Raw genomic sequence first — 18,689 nt, 5'->3', positions numbered from 1 at the left:
GATTCCCGGACCAAGTGCAAAGGCGACTATTCTTGTCGTAAGAGGCGACTAACGGGATCGAGTGGTCAGGCATGTCATCGAATCCCAGTTGCGTGGATCGATGTTCATGATATCACGGGATTGTCTGGTCAAGACTAGATTATTTTGAGTCCGCCGTCATATAGCTGGAATATTGCTAAAGAAACAAACAAGCATTCCGAGATTCCTGCATCTGTTTAAAATGATACCCTACCACGCATTTACAGGGTGTATGTGATAGCACATTAAAATTCATAAATGTGTATTGTGCCTATCCTGGGTCTGCCCATGATGCCCGAGTTTTCAAAAACATTCATTTGGCACAACAACTATCTGAGGATCCCCTACCAGAGGAATTCGACTTAAGTTGGGACTCGGCTTAGGGTATTTCAATATCACTACTCGTGCCCTTTGAACCCGTGAAGATCCGGTGTAGAATAGGTCTTCAGCAACCCATGCTTGCCGTAAAAGGCGACTATGCTTGTCGTGAAAGGCGACTAACGGGATCGGGCGGAGCGTATCCTGCCGCACTGGTGGCACCCGTCACAAACACTTGCAAAGGCAAGTCAATTCTTTACCTGATAGAAACATTGGAACATATACTACAAGTCAAAATAGGGAATTGCATCGGACATCATTTTTGTCAATGATGCGTCAAATTTAGAAATGAGCTTCATATGTCTACCGTAAAAGGGGCGGTCGGGTAGCCTAGTGGGTCGTCACACCGAAGACCCGGGTTCGATTCCCGACATGGGTACAATGTGTGAAGCCCATTTCTGGTGTTCCCCGCCGTGATGTTGCTGGAATATTGCTAAAAGCGGCGTAAAACCATACTCACTCAATCTACGATAAAACTATTGGAAAGCTTTACTGAGGCCTTGAATGTTGTAACCTTGATCAAACAGTCGTATGAGGCTCTTTGAAATCTTTGTGGATACAGCATGCTCGATTGTATCTAAAAAATTGCGAAATGTAAATACCAAAGGCTGGCGCTGATGGAATATTGCCATCTTCCCGAGGCAAGGGAGTTAACTGACTTTAAAAGTCCAGTTTCCACCCTTGCCAAATTAGGTTGGAATTTCGGGGCCCGATCGTAGCGCCACCAGTGGCTATTACGAGTTATGTCCCTCATGTATCTTGTTGATATTTTGATGTGGTTAGGCTCGCTGACATGGTTGATGCATATCATCGATCCCAATTGCCTGAATCGATGCTCATTATATTAATCACTGGATTGTCTGGGCCAAGATTTGATTACTTACAGACCTCCGCCATATAGCTGGAATATTAGTGAGTGCGGCGTTAAACAGCACACAAACAAACAAAGATAAAAACGCAAGAGGTATTCACAGAAATATATTTATGTATAGAAGACTGATTTTACTAGATAATGAACAAGACCAACCAACAAAGGGGTTGTCAATCGTCAAACCAGTTTTTAGAAAAAAGCGTGGTTTCAATGTACCCAACCATCAAGTACAGGTGACATTACAGGTGGGGTTCCAGATGATGTAACCATGGGCCCCAGAGCTACAAGAAGCAGGAACAACAATTTATCAATGACGGACAACATCATCTCACGCCCATGACGTATCCTCAATAACCGAACATCATTATCATACCTTCCGTATTGCCTTGCTGCAGATTAGAACAAACTCTACGAAATATTCAAATATTGATCTGATGAGGAAGTGATGGCCTGATCTCATCAGTTGCCTCTACATACACGTGTAACTTCCCCCCAGATGGTGTCCAGGTGCTGCTCGCCTTGGTGGATATAAAACCATCGGGATGTCCAGCTTGCCACAGTTTCAGTACGACAAAGGAAAGTGGGAATCCAGGGCACCTGTTCAAGTATCTGACGGGTTCTTCTTGACGTTGATCACCACGACCACGATGATGTCTTCATCCTTGCTGATGCTGGCTCTTGGAATGATGGTCTGCAGCATCGACGCTGTTAGCACATGTGAGTATTGTTTGGTTAGAATACACTTTCTTCAGTATGTGTTGTTTTAATGTTTGGCTACATTTGTCAGCCATCGCCAACAACTGAAGGGATGAAGTAAATCCTGCTGGGTGAGTGAGTGAGTATGGTTTTACGCCGCGTTTAGCAATATTCCAGCAATATCACGGCGGGGGACACCAGAGTGAGTGAGTGAGTATGGTTTTACGCCGTTTTTAGCAATATTCCAGGAATATCACGGCGGGGGACACTAGAAATGGGCTTCACACATTGTACCCATGTCGGGAATCGAACCTGGGTCTTCGGCGTGACGAGCGAACGCTTTAACCACTAGGCTACCCGACCGCCCCTGGGGTCCATGCAGGTAGCAAAAGTACTGTAAGTCCCGATGGTCCCCAGTGTTGTGATCTACCTTCGGTTGGTGGCGATCTATAGCCCGGTTGTGTATTGTGTTTTGTTGAATGCTAATATTTTATACATTCTCTCAAACTAGTTTTACGTAAAATTTGTGATATTTTAGTTATTATTCTGTCCTTTTCCCGACATAAGTTTATACTGTTTGTTTAAAGATATATTGACACGTGAAGATTCCGGGGTAGATTAGGTCTTCAGCAACCCATGCTTGCCGTAAAAGGCGACCATGCTTGTCGTAAGAGGCGACTAACGGGATCGGGTGGTCAGGCTCGCTGACTTGGTTGAAGCATGTCATCGTTTACCATGATGTAAATCACTAGATTGTCTGATCCAGACTCGATTATTTATGTAGACCGCTGTCATACATTGCTGTGGCGTTAAACAACAAACAAATAAACAAACAAAATTGTCAAATTGTGTCTCGTCACGATATGACTGAAGTATTGCCGATATTGCTGTGTGGAATATTGCTAGAAGCGGTGTAAAACCACTCTCACTCACTCACTCTCTATAGTCAGTATAAGTACCTGACTGACCCATGTTGTTGATGTTACAGCCAAGTGCCCTAGTCTGTCCGGCTGTGGTAATTGCGTTTGGGGCTACAAGAGCATCAACGGTTGTCCGACATGTCAGTGCTTGGGTATGTATTTTTCGTATTTTCTGAGTTGTTTTTTAGCCAAAATCTATTCTTCCTACATGTACATTATTCCATCAGTCTCTACACAACACGTTAGTCTCTGGATTCAGAAGTTTCTTGTCGTTCCGTGTCGTTTCCTACCCTCTAAACAACATAGTCTATTTATATAAGTATGTCTTTGGACATTTTTCATGATTGGTTGTTGGTTGGTTTATTGTTTAACGCCGCACTCAGCAATATTCCAGCTATATATAAATAATCGAGTCTGGACCAGACAATCCAGTGATTGACATCATGAGCATCGATCCACGCAATTTGGATACGATGACAGGCATCAACCAAGTCAGCGAGTCGGACCAACCGATCCCGTTTAGTCGCTTCTTACGACAAGATAGACGCCTGATTTTTCATTAACAGAATGCCATTTAGAAAGTGGTCAAATGTAACAAATGTTCTACTTGGGATAACGCTTTCTTAACAAAGTACAGATTCTCGTACCATGGGAGCCGTACTGAGTGCGTAAGATCGCTGACTTTATGTGCTGGTACCTCACTCTGGCAGCGTGGGTTCGAATCCCGGTCGGTACTCGACCCAAAATAGTACGAGAATCTGTACTTTACCAAGAAAGCGTTATCCGAAATATAACATTTGTTAGATTTTTCATGTTTAGTTACGGGGTAAAGTGGGGATGTGGTTGGGATTTTGTGCCCGAAAATACTGAGAAAATATACTGAAGCTAAAAAATACCCGGGGGCACGGGTGGCCCAGTCGTCTAAGGCGCCGCGATTCGCTGTGCTGAGTTGCATTTCTTGGGCACGCCAGAAACCTATGATTGTGGGTTCGAATCCCGGTTCGCCCCAATTATGTTTCTAGGTTTGTCAGCACCATACCCGTGCTCGTGGGTTTCACCGAAGTGGTAAACGTCTGAGACCTGCATCACTTCGGGCTTCCTCCCACATTAAGCTGACACGCCGTGATATAACTGGAATACTGTTAAAAGCGGCGTTAAACCCAACTCACTCACACACTCACTCAAAAATACCCAAAATATATATTGTCCGAAGAAAATGTGCTGTGGGATAATATATCGTTTCATTTCAATTGTTTATTCGTGAAGATCCGCACTCAGCAATATTCCAGCTATATGGCGGAGATCTATACATAATCGAGTCTGGACCAGACAATCCAGTGATTGACATTATGAGCATCGATCCATGTAATTGGGATACGATTACATGCATCAACCAAGTCACGCATCAACCTATTCTACCCTGGATCTTCACGGGTCCACGGGTAAGATATGTCACAGATATCACATTCCTTCACTGACCCGTGAAGATCCGGGGTAGAAAAGGCCTTCAGCAATCCATGCTTGCCGTAAAAGGCGACTATGCTTGTCGTAACGGAGCGACTAACGGGATCGGGTAGTCAGGCTCGCTGACTTGGTTGATGCATGTCATCGATCGCAATTGCGTGGATCGATGTTCATGATGTAAATCACTGGATTGTCTGGTCCAGACTCGATTATTTACAGACCACCGTCATAAAGCTGGAATACTGCTGAGTGCGGCGTTGAACAACAAACCAACCAACCAACCAACCAACCAACCTTCACGTTTCTGTATTTTTAGACCCTCCCTGTGCACCGTTGACGACCAACTGCAAACCATCAGAGACCCTCCGGTGCAAGGTAGAGCGGGGATGTGCTGTGTGCAGCTGTGTGGCTAAACCTTGTGTCAAGATAAACTGCATCAACCCCTGTCCAAATGGTCGCAAATTTGTAAATGGTTGTGAAACGTGCACATGTAAACCAAAGGTCTGTCCCAAACTTACTTGTGGGACCCCCTGTCCAAATGGCCGCCAAATTATAGCAGGATGTGAAACGTGCACCTGTAAACCAAAGGTCTGTCCCAAACTTACTTGTGGGACCCCCTGTCCAAATGGCCGCCAAATTATAGCAGGATGTGAAACGTGCACCTGTAAACCAAAGGTCTGTCCCAAACTTACTTGTGGGACCCCCTGTCCAAATGGCCGCCAAATTATAGCAGGATGTGAAACGTGCACCTGTAAACCAAAGGTCTGTCCCAAACTTACTTGTGGGACCCCCTGTCCAAATGGCCGCCAAATTATAGCAGGATGTGAAACGTGCACCTGTAAACCAAAGGTTTGTCCCAAACTTACTTGTGGGACCCCCTGTCCAAATGGCCGCCAAATTATAGCAGGATGTGAAACGTGCACCTGTAAACCAAAGGTTTGTCCCAAACTTACTTGTGGGACCCCCTGTCCAAATGGCCGCCAAATTATAGCAGGATGTGAAACGTGCACCTGTAAACCAAAGGTCTGTCCCAAACTTACTTGTGGGACCCCCTGTCCAAATGGCCGCCAAATTATAGCAGGATGTGAAACGTGCACCTGTAAACCAAAGGTTTGTCCCAAACTTACTTGTGGGACCCCCTGTCCAAATGGCCGCCAAATTATAGCAGGATGTGAAACGTGCACCTGTAAACCAAAGGTTTGTCCCAAACTTACTTGTGGGACCCCCTGTCCAAATGGCCGCCAAATTATAGCAGGATGTGAAACTTGCACCTGTAAACCAAAGGTCTGTCCCAAACTAACTTGTGGAAACCCCTGTCCAAATGGCCGCCAAATTATAGCAGGATGTGAAACGTGCACCTGTAAACCAAAGGTTTGTCCCAAACTTACTTGTGGGACCCCCTGTCCAAATGGCCGCCAAATTATAGCAGGATGTGAAACTTGCACCTGTAAACCAAAGGTCTGTCCCAAACTAACTTGTGGAAACCCCTGTCCAAATGGCCGCCAAATTATAGCAGGATGTGAAACGTGCACCTGTAAACCTAAGGTTTGTCCCAAACTTACTTGTGGAAACCCCTGCCCAAATGGCCGCCAAATAGTTAGCGGCTGTGAAACTTGCACCTGTAAACCAAAGGTCTGTCCCAAACTTACTTGTGGAAACCCCTGCCCAAATGGCCGCCAAATAGTTAGCGGCTGTGAAACTTGCACTTGTAAACCAAAGGTTTGTCCCAAACTTACTTGTGGGACCCCCTGTCCAAATGGCCGCCAAATTATAGCAGGATGTGAAACTTGCACCTGTAAACCAAAGGTATGTCCAAAGGTCCTATGTGCCAAAATGTGCCCAACTGGTTTCCTAACTATTGACGGGTGCCAGACGTGCAAATGTAAGCCAAAGATTTGCCCAAAGCGTCTTTGCCCTGTCCCCTGTGCTACAGGTCGACTGACGGTAAACGGATGCGAGACATGCGCATGTAAACCTGAACCATGTCCTGTAATTAAATGCTCTACTATTTGCCATTATGGTAGAAAATTGTCATCGAAAGGATGTCCCACGTGCGAGTGTAACAAACTCATGTGTCCATCCACAAAATGCTTCAACGAATGTCCCAACGGCAGGGAGGTCGTTAAGGGATGTCTCACTTGTAAATGTAGACCTAAAATATGCCCATCGCTGACATGTAAAAGGCATTGTCGCTATGGTAGAAAGATTGTGAACGGATGTCAAACATGTATTTGTAAGTCTAAGGCTTGTCCAAAACTGAATTGCCCACTATCTTGTGTTAATGGATCTAAGATAGTTAATGGTTGCAGGACTTGTGACTGCAAACCAAAGGCTTGTCAACCTGTTCGGTGTCGCAACTACTGTCGATACGGCCGCCAAGTCGTAAATGGCTGCCCGACGTGTCGTTGTTTACGACGCCGTCGCTGCCTGTTCCGTTGGTTCTGTCGAAGAGGGTAAAGCAGAAACGTGTGTCCGTGAAACGGGGAAACCTCTACAATCAGGACCTCCTTAATCTGTAAACTTTACTATCAAGACGATTCTTGCTAAACTGTCGTTTGAAAGAAAGTATACACCCTTGTTTGATGCTTGCTAAAAATGAAACGAAGAAGAAATGGTATTTCGTTGGTGATGTTATTTGATACGAGTATCATAGTTATGTGTTGGATCTTAAGTGTTTTGGTGAGTGTTTTAAGTCTAGTGTCGTTTGTAACATTTTGGTCAAATCCAAATTTCAAGTGTATGCTTTCTTTTGTCAAGCAGTTTAGTTACAAAATGATGACTCTATTTTACCAGAGACCATTATTTACCGTCTCTGATGTTACAGGGGCGGTCGGGTAGCCTAGTGGTTAAAGCTTTCGCTCGTCACGCCGAAGACCCGGGTTCGATTCCCGACATGGGTACAATGTGTGAAGCCCATTTCTGGGGTCCCCCGCCGTGATATTGCTGGAAAATTGCTAAAAGCGGCGTAAAACCATATTCACTCACACTCTGATGTTACCACATATTTTCGGCAATGTGATTCAGATATACAGATAGAACAGCGTCCGGATTGACGAGGGTCCCGTATCAGTGGACATTTGTTTTAGTCTGCGTTTCAAGTTACTTTTGTAATTTGAAACATAGAATATATTCTCAGTTGTAATAATGTCAATGAAATTTGTTCAATAAAGATTCTAATGCGGCGAACATAATTGTGTTTATCATGTTTGACCCTCACCCGTCTCAACGAGGAGTTGTGTAGCTGACGTAATTGGCCGAGTTGACTTGAATGCTTCTGTACGAAGCTATTTATAGTACATACTGAATGAGTCTGCCGCGTGCTGTTCTGCCGTTAGGAAAGGAGTGTTAAGAGCAAGGGAAACGGAAGATCAGTTTATGATCATGACGCCTTCATGCAGTTATACATAATGGAGGTTAGCGAGGTGTGCATTTATTTACATCGTTGTTGTCACTGTTGAAGTGTACTCGGCGCGCCATGTAGCTGAGGCTTGTCAGTTCTCGGAAATAATCCCGGACACTCCAGTGATACTGCGAAATACGACACACCGACCAAATAAATATTGTGTTAGATATATGTAACTTGTAGCGTATTAGCTCACTTGCTTCTCCATTGTGAATATACCAGTGAAGATCCGGGTTAAATTCAGTCTTCAGCAACCAATGCTTGTGAGATGCGACTAGCGGGATCGGGTTGTCTAGTTTGCTGACCTGGTTGATGCATATCATCGCATCCCAACTGCGTGAGACCCGAGAAGATCCAGGGTAGAATGCTAATGATGTCAATCACTGGATTGTCTGGTCTAGAGGCGATTATTTATACAGACTGCCGTCATAAAGTTGGAATATTGCTGAGTGTGGCGTTAAACAACAAACAAAACAGAAAAACACACTGATAGTATTGCTAATATCATCTACATTCATTGAAACAGCTATACTCGAGCTAACTTACCGTTATAGGAAGAAGAAGAAGTAGAAGTAGTTTATTTAAGTGTCACATATCGCTATACACGATGACACAGGCATAAAACCATAAAATATGCAAGCAATATCCGGCCATACAGGCCTATGAGACACTAAGTTCATTAAAATATCAAAGAATAAGGATATATAATATTGAGTATATAATGCTCGCCCATAGTTATGTTATGATATACAGTATATATATATATATATATATATATATATATATATATATATATACGTTAACTGATAAGCGTTTTCTTTCTGCATTGAAACATCACTACCGCCACCGCGGCTGGGGATTTCTGTAGAGGCATGCACTGCATCAGAAAAATTAACTGATCAACGTTTCAGAAATGTGGGAAGAGTGGGCCCAGTAGAGTAGCTTCCTTCCAAAGGTTATATCGAATATCAGAGTAAAATGAACATTTTGTCAGAAAGTAAACTTCGTCTTCTATTACTTTAGAGTTGTAATATCTACACTGTCTTTCCTCGAGGGGAGTGGGCGGACGTCTGAAACGACCTAGTTCAGTCTCTAGTGGCAATGTACCGCAACGTAACTTCGCTAGTGTTCTGCATTGATTCCGGGCGAAGTTCGACTGGACGTATTGCTCGGCGTTGAGGTCATATTTAAAGAGCCTGTATGTCCGTCGCTTGTTTCCTTTAAAAAGTCTTCGGTCATTCCACAGGTCAGTTGTCCACTTCTCGTAATATCTACGCAACCTTTATTTTTCAGGGCCTCTGCCGGTATCAAGTCTGGTCCTGCAGATTTACCACGCTTTGCTCTGGTAATAGCAGTTTCAACATCAGCTCGTGTGATTGTATAATCTGAAATACTTGTATCAAAGTTAAGTTCAGGGACAACAGAGTTACTGATTAGTTCTTCGTCCAGCTATATGACGGCGGTCTGTAAATAATCGAGTCTGGACCAGACAATCCAGCGATTAATATCATGAGCATCGACCCACGCAATTGATATTCATGACATGCATCAACCAAGTCAGCGAGCCTGACCACCCGATCCCGTTTGTCGCCTCTTACGACAAGCATAGTCACCTTTTAAGGGTTGCATGGGTTACATTTCATTTCATCTCTCATAATTTGTTCTCGTCGATAAAAGGATGAAACCACTCGTGAAGAACCGGGATAGAATTGGTCAGCTAGTCTGACCACTCGATCCCGTACGTAGCCTCTTACGACAAGCATAGTCGCCTTTTACGGCAAGCATGGGTTGCTGAAGACCTATTCTTTCCCGGAATCTTCACGCCGTTCTCGGAATTAAAAAACGAGCTATAACTTGACTTCCAGGTTTCCAAAACTACTTGTCTATCAGATGATATGCCACCCTCACAGTTAACTTCCCATGGGATCGAACTTTGTGTCATTAGCCACACTAATCTTGCCTATCGTTTTCCAAAAGTCACGAGAATCCGAGTTACCATTCTTATCAAGCAAACGCTGTTGCTCCGATACCTGATAGTTACGCTTATACTTACGTAAAGTCTTGTCAAATAACTTCCTAGAGGACCCATGAAGATTCCGGGGTAGAATAGGTCTTCAGCAACCCATGCTTGTCGTAAAAGGCGACTAATGGGATCGGATGGTCAGGCTCGCTGACTTCGTTGATGCATGGCATCGATCCCAGTTGCGTGGATCGATGCTCATGATATCAATCACTGGATTGTCTTGTCCAGACTCGATTATTTACAGACCGCCGTCATATAGCTGGAATATTGCTGAGTGCGGCGTTAAACAACAAATCCTAGCAGAAGTCATGCTTGAGTTCTCGTTTCTTTATTGACGACTTGCACTTTAACCACTGGCGCTAGGCATCACAAGAACTGTCCCACAAACACTGAAGCTGATCTGACCAGGACGGCTTAGCACACGGTTGACTCTTAGCACTGCGTGGTCTTCTGTAACTCGAACAACCTGCCACATTGTCCAGTTCGGCGTGCATAAAGCTTTCAAAGTCACTAAAAGCTGCGTTCACGTCATTATAAAACTAGAACTGATACGAAACATTTAGAAATGCCCTCCACATGTCCACCATAAAATTATTTGAAATCTTTACTGATACACTGAATGTGGTAACCTTAATCAAGCAACTTCTGGGCATGACTCTATTTGTTTCTTCCGCTTAGCGTTATTCCCTTTAACCCTGCAACTAAAATTTATAGAAGACCGCCTCCCTGGTCTAGTGGTAGAGCGTCCGCCCGGAGAGCGGAAGGTCCGGGGTTCGATCCCCGACCGCGTCATACCAAAAGACGTTAAAAGATGGTACTTGTTGTTACCCTGTCTGGCGCTCGGCATTAAGGGGCTAAAACAAGGACTGGTCGGCTCGGAGTCAGTATACTGTGTCTGAGTGGGGTATTCATGTTAAACTGCTGCATGGTATCTCAGTGAGCTAGCACTATAAATCGGCATCAGTCCGGACTAGTACAAGCAGCAACACAAACACACACACGTACATGGACGTCGCTATATAAGTGCAATAATCTTGGACTCGACGTTAAACCCCATTTCACCTCACCTCGCATTATAAAACTAACATGCAGCTAATATGCATATTCATGCCTGTGACCCCCCGAAGCGTAATAACACGGCGTGTCCCATTAATATTCGGGGTCAAAAGTCAGGTCGAGGTGTTTATCAGCGTATTTCCTTCAGGTGCGTTTCAGTGTCCGGTTTGTAAGATGGCAATAACAGTATGTTGACAAATCGTTTATAAAATGCCATTGGCGGATTCTTATCCAATCGGGTTTCATCATCAGATATTAGAACGTAGATAAGCCGACGTGCGTACATCGAATGGTATTATTTGTTGTTAGACAGTAACATGGACCGCCTTTCTCTCTGTCTGCTCCTCGGCCTGACCCTCGTCGTGTGTTCTGCGGTAACACACGTTCAAGGTAGGCCAACGACAATGTTTAAGTTTATTTGTTTGTTGTTTAACGCCGCACTTAGCAATATTTCAGCTATATGACGGCGGTCTGTAAATATTCGAGTCTGGAACAGACAATCCAGTGATTGATATCATGAGCATCGATCCGTCGGTTCGCCGTTTCAATTTCTAGGTTTGTCAGCACCATAGACGTTTTCGTGGGTTTCGCCAAAGTGGAAAACGTCTTAGACTTGCATCACTTACTGGACTTGATATCACTGAAATACTGTTCAATGCGGTATATACCCAGCTCAAGTACTCATTCTCGAATCAGTTATACAGTGAATTTAAGAAATAAACAACGAGTGTGATTTGTTTATGGTATGTTTGTGTTTTATTGTAGATAAATAACTTCCAGTCGTTTATTTTCAAATATGAGTTATCAACATTGTGTACAGCCTCTTTAAGGATGGTAATAAAATGTACCAGCTTTAAAAATATTTACCCGTATTTAAATATTGATGACTCCCTGAATACAATACGACCTCGACAATGTTGGATTAGTCCATTTTATGATCATGGGGTAAGTTTGATATTTCTCCCGGATAATCACACATTTTTCACGGCGATTATCTGTATCCCTCTCCCAATACTGATTGTCAAATCTCTCCAGCTTAAGGGTACGATCGTTCGGCCTTTGCGATTATCTACGTTGCCAGGCTACGTCTAAGGGGAACAACTCACTAGAATAACGTCGACCAATTTACAACGTCATCAAGTTGCGAGCGCATGTTCAAATCTCCCGAAATGACGTCGTGATAGAACAATGTTTTTTTCGTGAAATATACCATACTTCGTTCTTCATTGTTCATTGCAATTTATCGCGTAGCTATCTTAGATATCTACTTATAGTTACCACCAGTCATATATTACTGAACACAGTTAGTATTTTTTCATACGAAACAGGCTCCACAGGAGGTATCACCTGAGACATATCGCTGCAATGTTTTGAAGACGATTGTGACATCATCTGTTGCCATGACATCACAATCAAAAGACTTTACTAATCTCTCTGCTACGTACTGAAGCTGGTTACCTGTATTTTTCACATTCAGGACGCTTGTTATTACTGTTTACAACCTGATGTTGGAAGAACGGTTTTGGATTATAAACAGAATCTTACTCTCATGATAGGGGGCACGGGTGGCCGAGTCGTCGTAGGCGTCGTGATTCGCTGTGCAGAGTTTCGTCCCTTGGGCACTCCCGAAACCCATGATTGTGGATTCGAATCCCTGTTCGCCCCGATTATGTTTCTAGGTTTGTCAACACCATACCCGTGCTCGTATGAGACCTGTATCACTTCGGCCTTTCCTCCCACATTAAGCAGAAACGCCGCGAATAACTGGAATACTGTTAAAAGCGGCGTTAAACCCAACTCACTCACTCACTATACTCGAGATAGTACATTGAACTCTGGTTTTATCAGCGATTTCATTATGGAAGGGGTTTCGTTGCTATCGAGTAATTATTAAGATCAATCTTTTCTTCTGACTTCACAGGCAAGTCGATGTCGCCTCCATGGGAATGTGGCCCTCCCTGTGACATAGCCTGCAAATGTGGCCTGCAGACTGACCGCAGGGGATGTCTAACATGTACATGCAAACCTTGCGGTAAGTTCTTAGTGATCGAATATGGTTTTACGCCGCTCTTAGTAATATTTCGATCAATACAACGGAGGACACCAGAAATGGGCTTCCCACATTGTTACCATGTGGGAAATCGAACCCGGGCCTTCGGATTGATGAGTGAGTGAGTATGGTTTTACGCCGCTTTGAGCAAAATTCCAGCAATATCAGGGCGGGGGACTCCAGAAATGGGCTTCAAACATTTTAAGTTATTATCTCAAAACAAACCAATATGACAGAATTGTCAATGGTCTGTGTGGTGTACGTGCTACACGTGCAGTCCGTGTAACATGTGATTGTGAGTTGAGCACAAAGTACAAGACGTGATATTATCGGGAGTTATATTAAATCTTCTCTGACGTGATGTCTTGACATGCATGGATCGCACTCGACAATATTCCAGCAATGTGACGGCGGTCTGTAAATAATCGAGTCTGGACCAGACAATCCATTTTGAAATCATGAGCATCAATCAACGCAATTGGGATACGATGACATGCACCAACCAAGTCAGCGAGCCTGACCACCCGATCCCGTTAGTCGCCTCTTGCGACAAGCATAGTCGCCTTTACGGCAAGCATGGGTTGCTGAAGACCTAGTCTACCCTGGATCTTCACGGGTCCACGGGTCAGATATGTCACAGATGTGATGACCGTACTAAAATTGACTTAAAAACAATGTGTTCCCCTTTCTTACCATCTCCTTCTCTCTTCAGATGTGCCAACTGCGTGCCCGGAAATACGATGTCTACAAGAGAAAAAGTGTCGTTTCGGATACAAAACGATAAACGGGTGCCCCACGTGTGAATGTAACCGACGTGAGTAGATAACCTGCAGGGCAAAAGGGAGTTTACACTTGAAAATTGTATTTTACTAAAACATTACCATCGTTACCAAAACGTTACTTGGTGGGAACAGTGCCTGAAACACTGCAAACTTAAGGTTCAAAACACAAGTCAGTCTGTAATACCAGTATCAAATACATCACCATCGAATAACCATTTCTTGTTTGTTTAATTTTTAACCGCCATCAAACATGGGTGAGATCTTTCTTTTGCACGGCCGTTTACTTATTGATTTGATTATTTGTCTCAATTATTTTAGTGAATTATTTATATATTCAATAAGTATACAATAAAACAAGGTAACTTAATGAACGACCAGTGAAGATCCGCGTTAGAATAGGTCTTCAGCAACCCATGCTTGTCGTAAAAGGCGACTATGCTTGTCGTAAGAGGCGACTAACGGGATCGAGTGGTCAGGCTCGCTGACTTGGTTGATACATGTCATCGTATCCCAAATGCGTGGATCGATGCTCATGATGTCAATCACTGGATTGCCTGGTCCAGACTCGATTATTTTACAGACCGCCGTCATATAGCTGAGTGCGGCGTTAAACAACAAACAAACAAACACTTCTTTAGGGGAGGGCACATGCATGTTCTCATTCATTAGTAAGTGTTAGCAGGTGCCAGAGTTTTACCAATTGCTTGATGTAAACGACATCCGGGCATCTGGTACGCAGTAACTACCGGAAATCTGAAAATACATGCTATTTATCTCTTTCATAAACTCAACTGTCGCTTTACTTCGCCAGCCTACAACTGCCCCTACTATCGTCCGTGTCAAAAGTGGCTGAACTGCCCTGCTGGACTCGTCGAGATCAACGGATGCCCAACATGCATGTGCAAACCTACAATGAAAAGTAAGAATGGCCGCACGGTCACAAATCAGGAAATTTAATGATGTTTTTATGCCATCTCTATAATTGATTGATTGGTTTGATGTTTAACGCCGCTCTCAGCAATCTTCCAGTTATATGACGGCGTCATCTCTATAGTGACGGGCGACACCGCAACGGTGAGGTGAAGTGAAATTGGGTTTAACGTCGCGTCCAAGATCGTTGAACTTTTACAGCGACGTGCATGCACGTGTGCGTGTGTGCGTGTGTGCGTGTGTGCGTGTGTGTGTGCATGTGCGTGCGTGCGTGCGTGCGTGCGTGTGTGTCTGCTAGTACTAGTGCGGACTGAAGCCGATCTATAGTGCTAGCTCACTGAGATACCATGCAGCACTTTAACATGAATACCCCACTCAGACACAGTATACTGCTCCGAGCCGACCAGTCCTTGTTTTAGCCCCTTAATTCCGAGCGCCAGACAGGGTAACAACAAGTACCATTGTTTAACGTCTTTTGGTATGACACTGTTTAACGTCTTTTGGTATGACGCGGCCGGGGATCGAACCCCGAACCTTCCGCTCTCCGGGCTACCACTAGACCACGGAGGCGGTGAAACCTGAAACGGGCTTTACACATTTGGAGCCAATGTATGTCTAGTTGTGATATCATAGTACGTGGCCACATTTTATTAGTGGGGAGTGTATAACGATAACGATAACAATCAAGGATAATTCATACACTGTTCTTACAGCTGGAATATTGCTGAGTGGGGCGTTAAGAAACAAACAAACTAACACGTAGACATTGTAAACTGCCAGCATGGATGGCGTTGAAGCCCGTTAACGATGATGGTGTGGTCAAGCTGGGCGACGTCGCTGATGGACCTGATCACCAACTAAACCGAGTCTGGATTGTCTGGTCCATGCTCGATTATTTATAGACCACCGTCATATAGCTGGAATATTGCTGAGTGCGGCATAAAACAACAAACAAACAAACTCTTACCACAAGCATAGTCGCCTATTACGGCAAGCATTGGTTGCCCTAGACCTATTCTAACCCGGATCTTCACGGGCCTCAACATTATGACGTCACGTTGCTATTGGCCGTGAAGATCCGGGGTAGAATAGGTCTTCGGCAACCCAAGCCTGTCATAAAAGGCGACTAACGGGATCGGGTGGTCAGGCTCGCTGTCTTGGTTGATGCTTGTCATCGATTCCAATTGCGGAGATCGTTGCTCATGACGTCAATCATTGGATTGTCTGCTCGAGACTCGATTATTTACAGACCGCCGTCATTTTGCTGGAATATTGCTGAGTGCGGCGTTAAACAGCAAACAAACACACTTTGCAAGCCTTTGGGGCACTTGACATGAACTAGACCATATTAACTCTCAGTAATTTCACCGATATCCTTGCTCTGCGGGTAGTATTAGATCGAGACGTTTTCTAATCATTGCAGCTACCCCAAGGCCAGACTTCTGCCTCACGTGCTGTGGACCACCCCCCTGCTGTAACTACTGTGGGCTGGAGAAATGTGAGTACATTACATATTAACAATTATTGGACCATTATGATATTAACCGAGGCCATTGTTTTATTACATAATATAAAAAAACAAGAATATTTCAGTTTTAGTTTTTAATAATTGGTGCTGCATCACATCAAGTTTTCCGTTACGCGCTCGCTGATTGGCTGAAATTATTTCTTTCCTTTAAGTTCTTAAGAAAGCCATGTGACTAGGGCTGGGACGGATAACTCGAGTACTCGAGTCGGGTGGGTACTGAGTAGGACCCGGGTACCCACAGGACTACCCGGACCCGTGGTTAGTCACATGATATATATTGTTTAATAGCAACAAATATCCAGAACTCCATGGTTACACAATAAGTGACAAATGTTCATATTTCTTTCCGACTGTGCACACATTCCTTCTGACTCTGCACACATTCCTTCTGACTTTATATGTTTGCATAAAGATAAAACTGCAGTCAACTTCAGTGTATGCATGACCAGATGATTTTATACCTGTATCTAAATACATTTTGACAGGAGTGCGGTCAAACGTTTCCAAATCGGATATTTTGTACCTATCTCTTGAGACCCAGGTAGGGTCGGGTAATAGGGGGATGGGTACCCGGGTTGTAAAACTGGACTCGTCCAAGCCCTATATGTGACACTTTCCCAACCAATGAAAATATAAATCTAATTTCTAAATGTAAATGTAATACGGGCACCGCACTTCGCTGTGAAGAGTGGCGTCCTTGTTTACCTTGGTTCGAAGTCAACATTCGCCCTGGTTTTGATCCTTGGTTTGTCAGCACCATTCGCGTGCCAACGTTTCACCAAATTTCGCGACCCGTAAAGATCCGGGGAAGAATAGGTCTTCAGTGACCCATGCTTGCTGTATAAGGCGACTATGCTCTTCGTAAGAGGCGACTAACGGGATCGCCTTGGTTGATGCATGTCATCGATCGCTGTTGTGTGGATTGAAAAAAAACCGTTTTGTTGTAAATATAAACCCCAAGACTATTTAAACACACGTGTTTGTACCACTGGCCATTGCATCACGCCTTCTGATGTCATCAGAAACATCTAGAGATTTGGCTTGTCCATGTTGTTCAGTACAACGTAAATTACGAATTTCTCGTGATGGGATCATTTACTGCTATTCAACTTTATAAAATCTGACAAGTCTTTCTTTTATTTTGTGCTTAGAAGTGGCATCAATTTACATAACCCGCCAGGTAAAATTAGAATATCGAGTTTTTATCATATTTAGTCAAATTCAATGACAGATCATTTATTTTTGGGAATTCTTCAAACAACCCACCGCCAGGGGCCGTATTTTAAAAATTCGAGATTAATTGTGAATTGAAGGTGTTTTATATATGCTGCTACTTTAAATTATTGCAGACAATATGGCAAATTAAAATTGTTTAGATTTGAAACTTATGCCATGGTACTGTGATTCTGTTTGAACGACTGTCTAAATGCGAGAACCAAGTATATTTTCATATATTCTCATATATTTCTCAAAATATTTTGATGTGTGAAGACTTGCCTTCACGGGATCCGTAATGAGGCTTATATGTCGTCCTCAGCTTTAATTTCTAGAATATGCAAATAAAGGAGAAAAACTATGAGTATAAAGTAGACATCTTTAAAAGTTTTTGTGCGAGGCGACTAACGGGATCGGGTGGTCAGGCTCGCTGACTCGGTTGATGCATGTCATCGAACCCAATTGCATGGACCGATGCTCATGATATCAATCACTAGATTGTCTGGTCCAGACTCGATTATTTACAATATTAAACAACAAACAAAACAAATATATTCTGACATAATTAGGGCCACAAGACAATTGAATGGGGTGTCTTGTATCCCAACATTGAGATGTTTCTATGTTCTTCTATTTGCAGTCCTAGCTATAGCCAAGTAGGCGATGCAGCTGTTGTAATCCCATGAATATCTTTGGATCTTAATGAGGAACACCCGTGGCTGCCAGCACACACTGTTCATTAGTCAACTGTTATCATCAATGCTTTATTTACATTTTGTATTTTAATAAATATACATAAAACCGTCATGTTCCTCATCTTTGTGAGATGTCTTGGAATATGTCTTGTAAGCACATATTGATATAATACATAAAATGTATGTGAGTTGGGTTGAACGCCACTTATTTAGTAATTCATGTTTCATCAAAGCGTGTCAGCTTAATGTGGGAGGAAGACCCGAAGTGATGCAGCTCTCAGACGTTTACCACTTTGGTGAAACTCACGGGCACTGGTATGGTGCTGACAAATACATGCTTGTCATTCCAAGCCAGTATTTCTGATAATTATTCTCTAATATATTATTTAATTATATATAGGGTTAAATGTTCCGTGTTCGTATAGATGAATCAATCTACGCAGGTTCTAATGGATCTGCATCTTAGCGTTTTCGTAATTCATGTACGGTGTTATTCGTTATTGGTACGGACGAAATGGTCATGTCAAGTCGTATGGATGGTTATATATCATCACAAATCCTGTAAGGTGTGAACTTGCAATATTGTAAACCCACACCGTAAGCGTACGGTGACACGCAATCGGCCAAGTCACCGAACCTGCTCCCCTGGCCGCGTCATAC

General features: G+C 43.5%; 2 protein-coding genes across 2 annotated transcripts; both read left to right on the top strand.

Annotated features, from left to right (window-relative positions):
* Positions 1-1,398: 1,398 nt before the first annotated feature.
* Positions 1,399-7,525, top strand: LOC124124873 (kielin/chordin-like protein). The gene is made up of 3 exons (XM_046488160.2): positions 1,399-1,984; positions 2,952-3,035; positions 4,664-7,525. Exons 1-3 carry the CDS (start codon positions 1,810-1,812, stop codon positions 6,802-6,804), a joined length of 2,400 nt encoding a protein of 799 aa, XP_046344116.2. The 5' UTR covers positions 1,399-1,809; the 3' UTR covers positions 6,805-7,525.
* A 3,539-nt stretch (positions 7,526-11,064) lies between these two features.
* On the top strand, positions 11,065-18,139 carry LOC124124870 (BPTI/Kunitz domain-containing protein 4-like). Its single transcript, XM_046488157.2, has 6 exons — positions 11,065-11,219; positions 12,751-12,861; positions 13,592-13,693; positions 14,473-14,580; positions 16,015-16,089; positions 17,975-18,139. Exons 1-6 carry the CDS (start codon positions 11,147-11,149, stop codon positions 17,992-17,994), a joined length of 489 nt encoding a protein of 162 aa, XP_046344113.1. The 5' UTR covers positions 11,065-11,146; the 3' UTR covers positions 17,995-18,139.
* The last annotated feature ends 550 nt before the right edge of the window (positions 18,140-18,689 follow it).

This window comes from Haliotis rufescens, unplaced genomic scaffold, assembly GCF_023055435.1.
Source record: "Haliotis rufescens isolate VD_foot unplaced genomic scaffold, xgHalRufe1.0.p SCAF_33, whole genome shotgun sequence".
NCBI lineage: Eukaryota > Metazoa > Mollusca > Gastropoda > Lepetellida > Haliotidae > Haliotis > Haliotis rufescens.
Note: the sequence above shows the minus strand (reverse complement) of the source record. Positions and strands in the feature narration are given on the sequence as shown.

What these genes read in the sequence shown, in the direction of transcription:
- LOC124124873 (XM_046488160.2), top strand. Translation starts at nt 1,810, where the DNA reads ATGTCCAGCTTGCCACAGTTTCAGTACGACAAAGGAAAGTGGGAATCC. An exon ending in CATCGACGCTGTTAGCACAT is followed by an intron (nt 1,985 to 2,951) that starts GTGAGTATTGTT and finishes TTGATGTTACAG; the next exon opens with CCAAGTGCCCTAGTCTGTCC. An exon ending in TCCGACATGTCAGTGCTTGG is followed by an intron (nt 3,036 to 4,663) that starts GTATGTATTTTT and finishes CTGTATTTTTAG; the next exon opens with ACCCTCCCTGTGCACCGTTG.
- LOC124124870 (XM_046488157.2), top strand. Translation starts at nt 11,147, where the DNA reads ATGGACCGCCTTTCTCTCTGTCTGCTCCTCGGCCTGACCCTCGTCGTG. An exon ending in CACGTGTGAATGTAACCGAC is followed by an intron (nt 13,694 to 14,472) that starts GTGAGTAGATAA and finishes TTACTTCGCCAG; the next exon opens with CCTACAACTGCCCCTACTAT. An exon ending in CTACTGTGGGCTGGAGAAAT is followed by an intron (nt 16,090 to 17,974) that starts GTGAGTACATTA and finishes TTCTATTTGCAG; the next exon opens with TCCTAGCTATAGCCAAGTAG.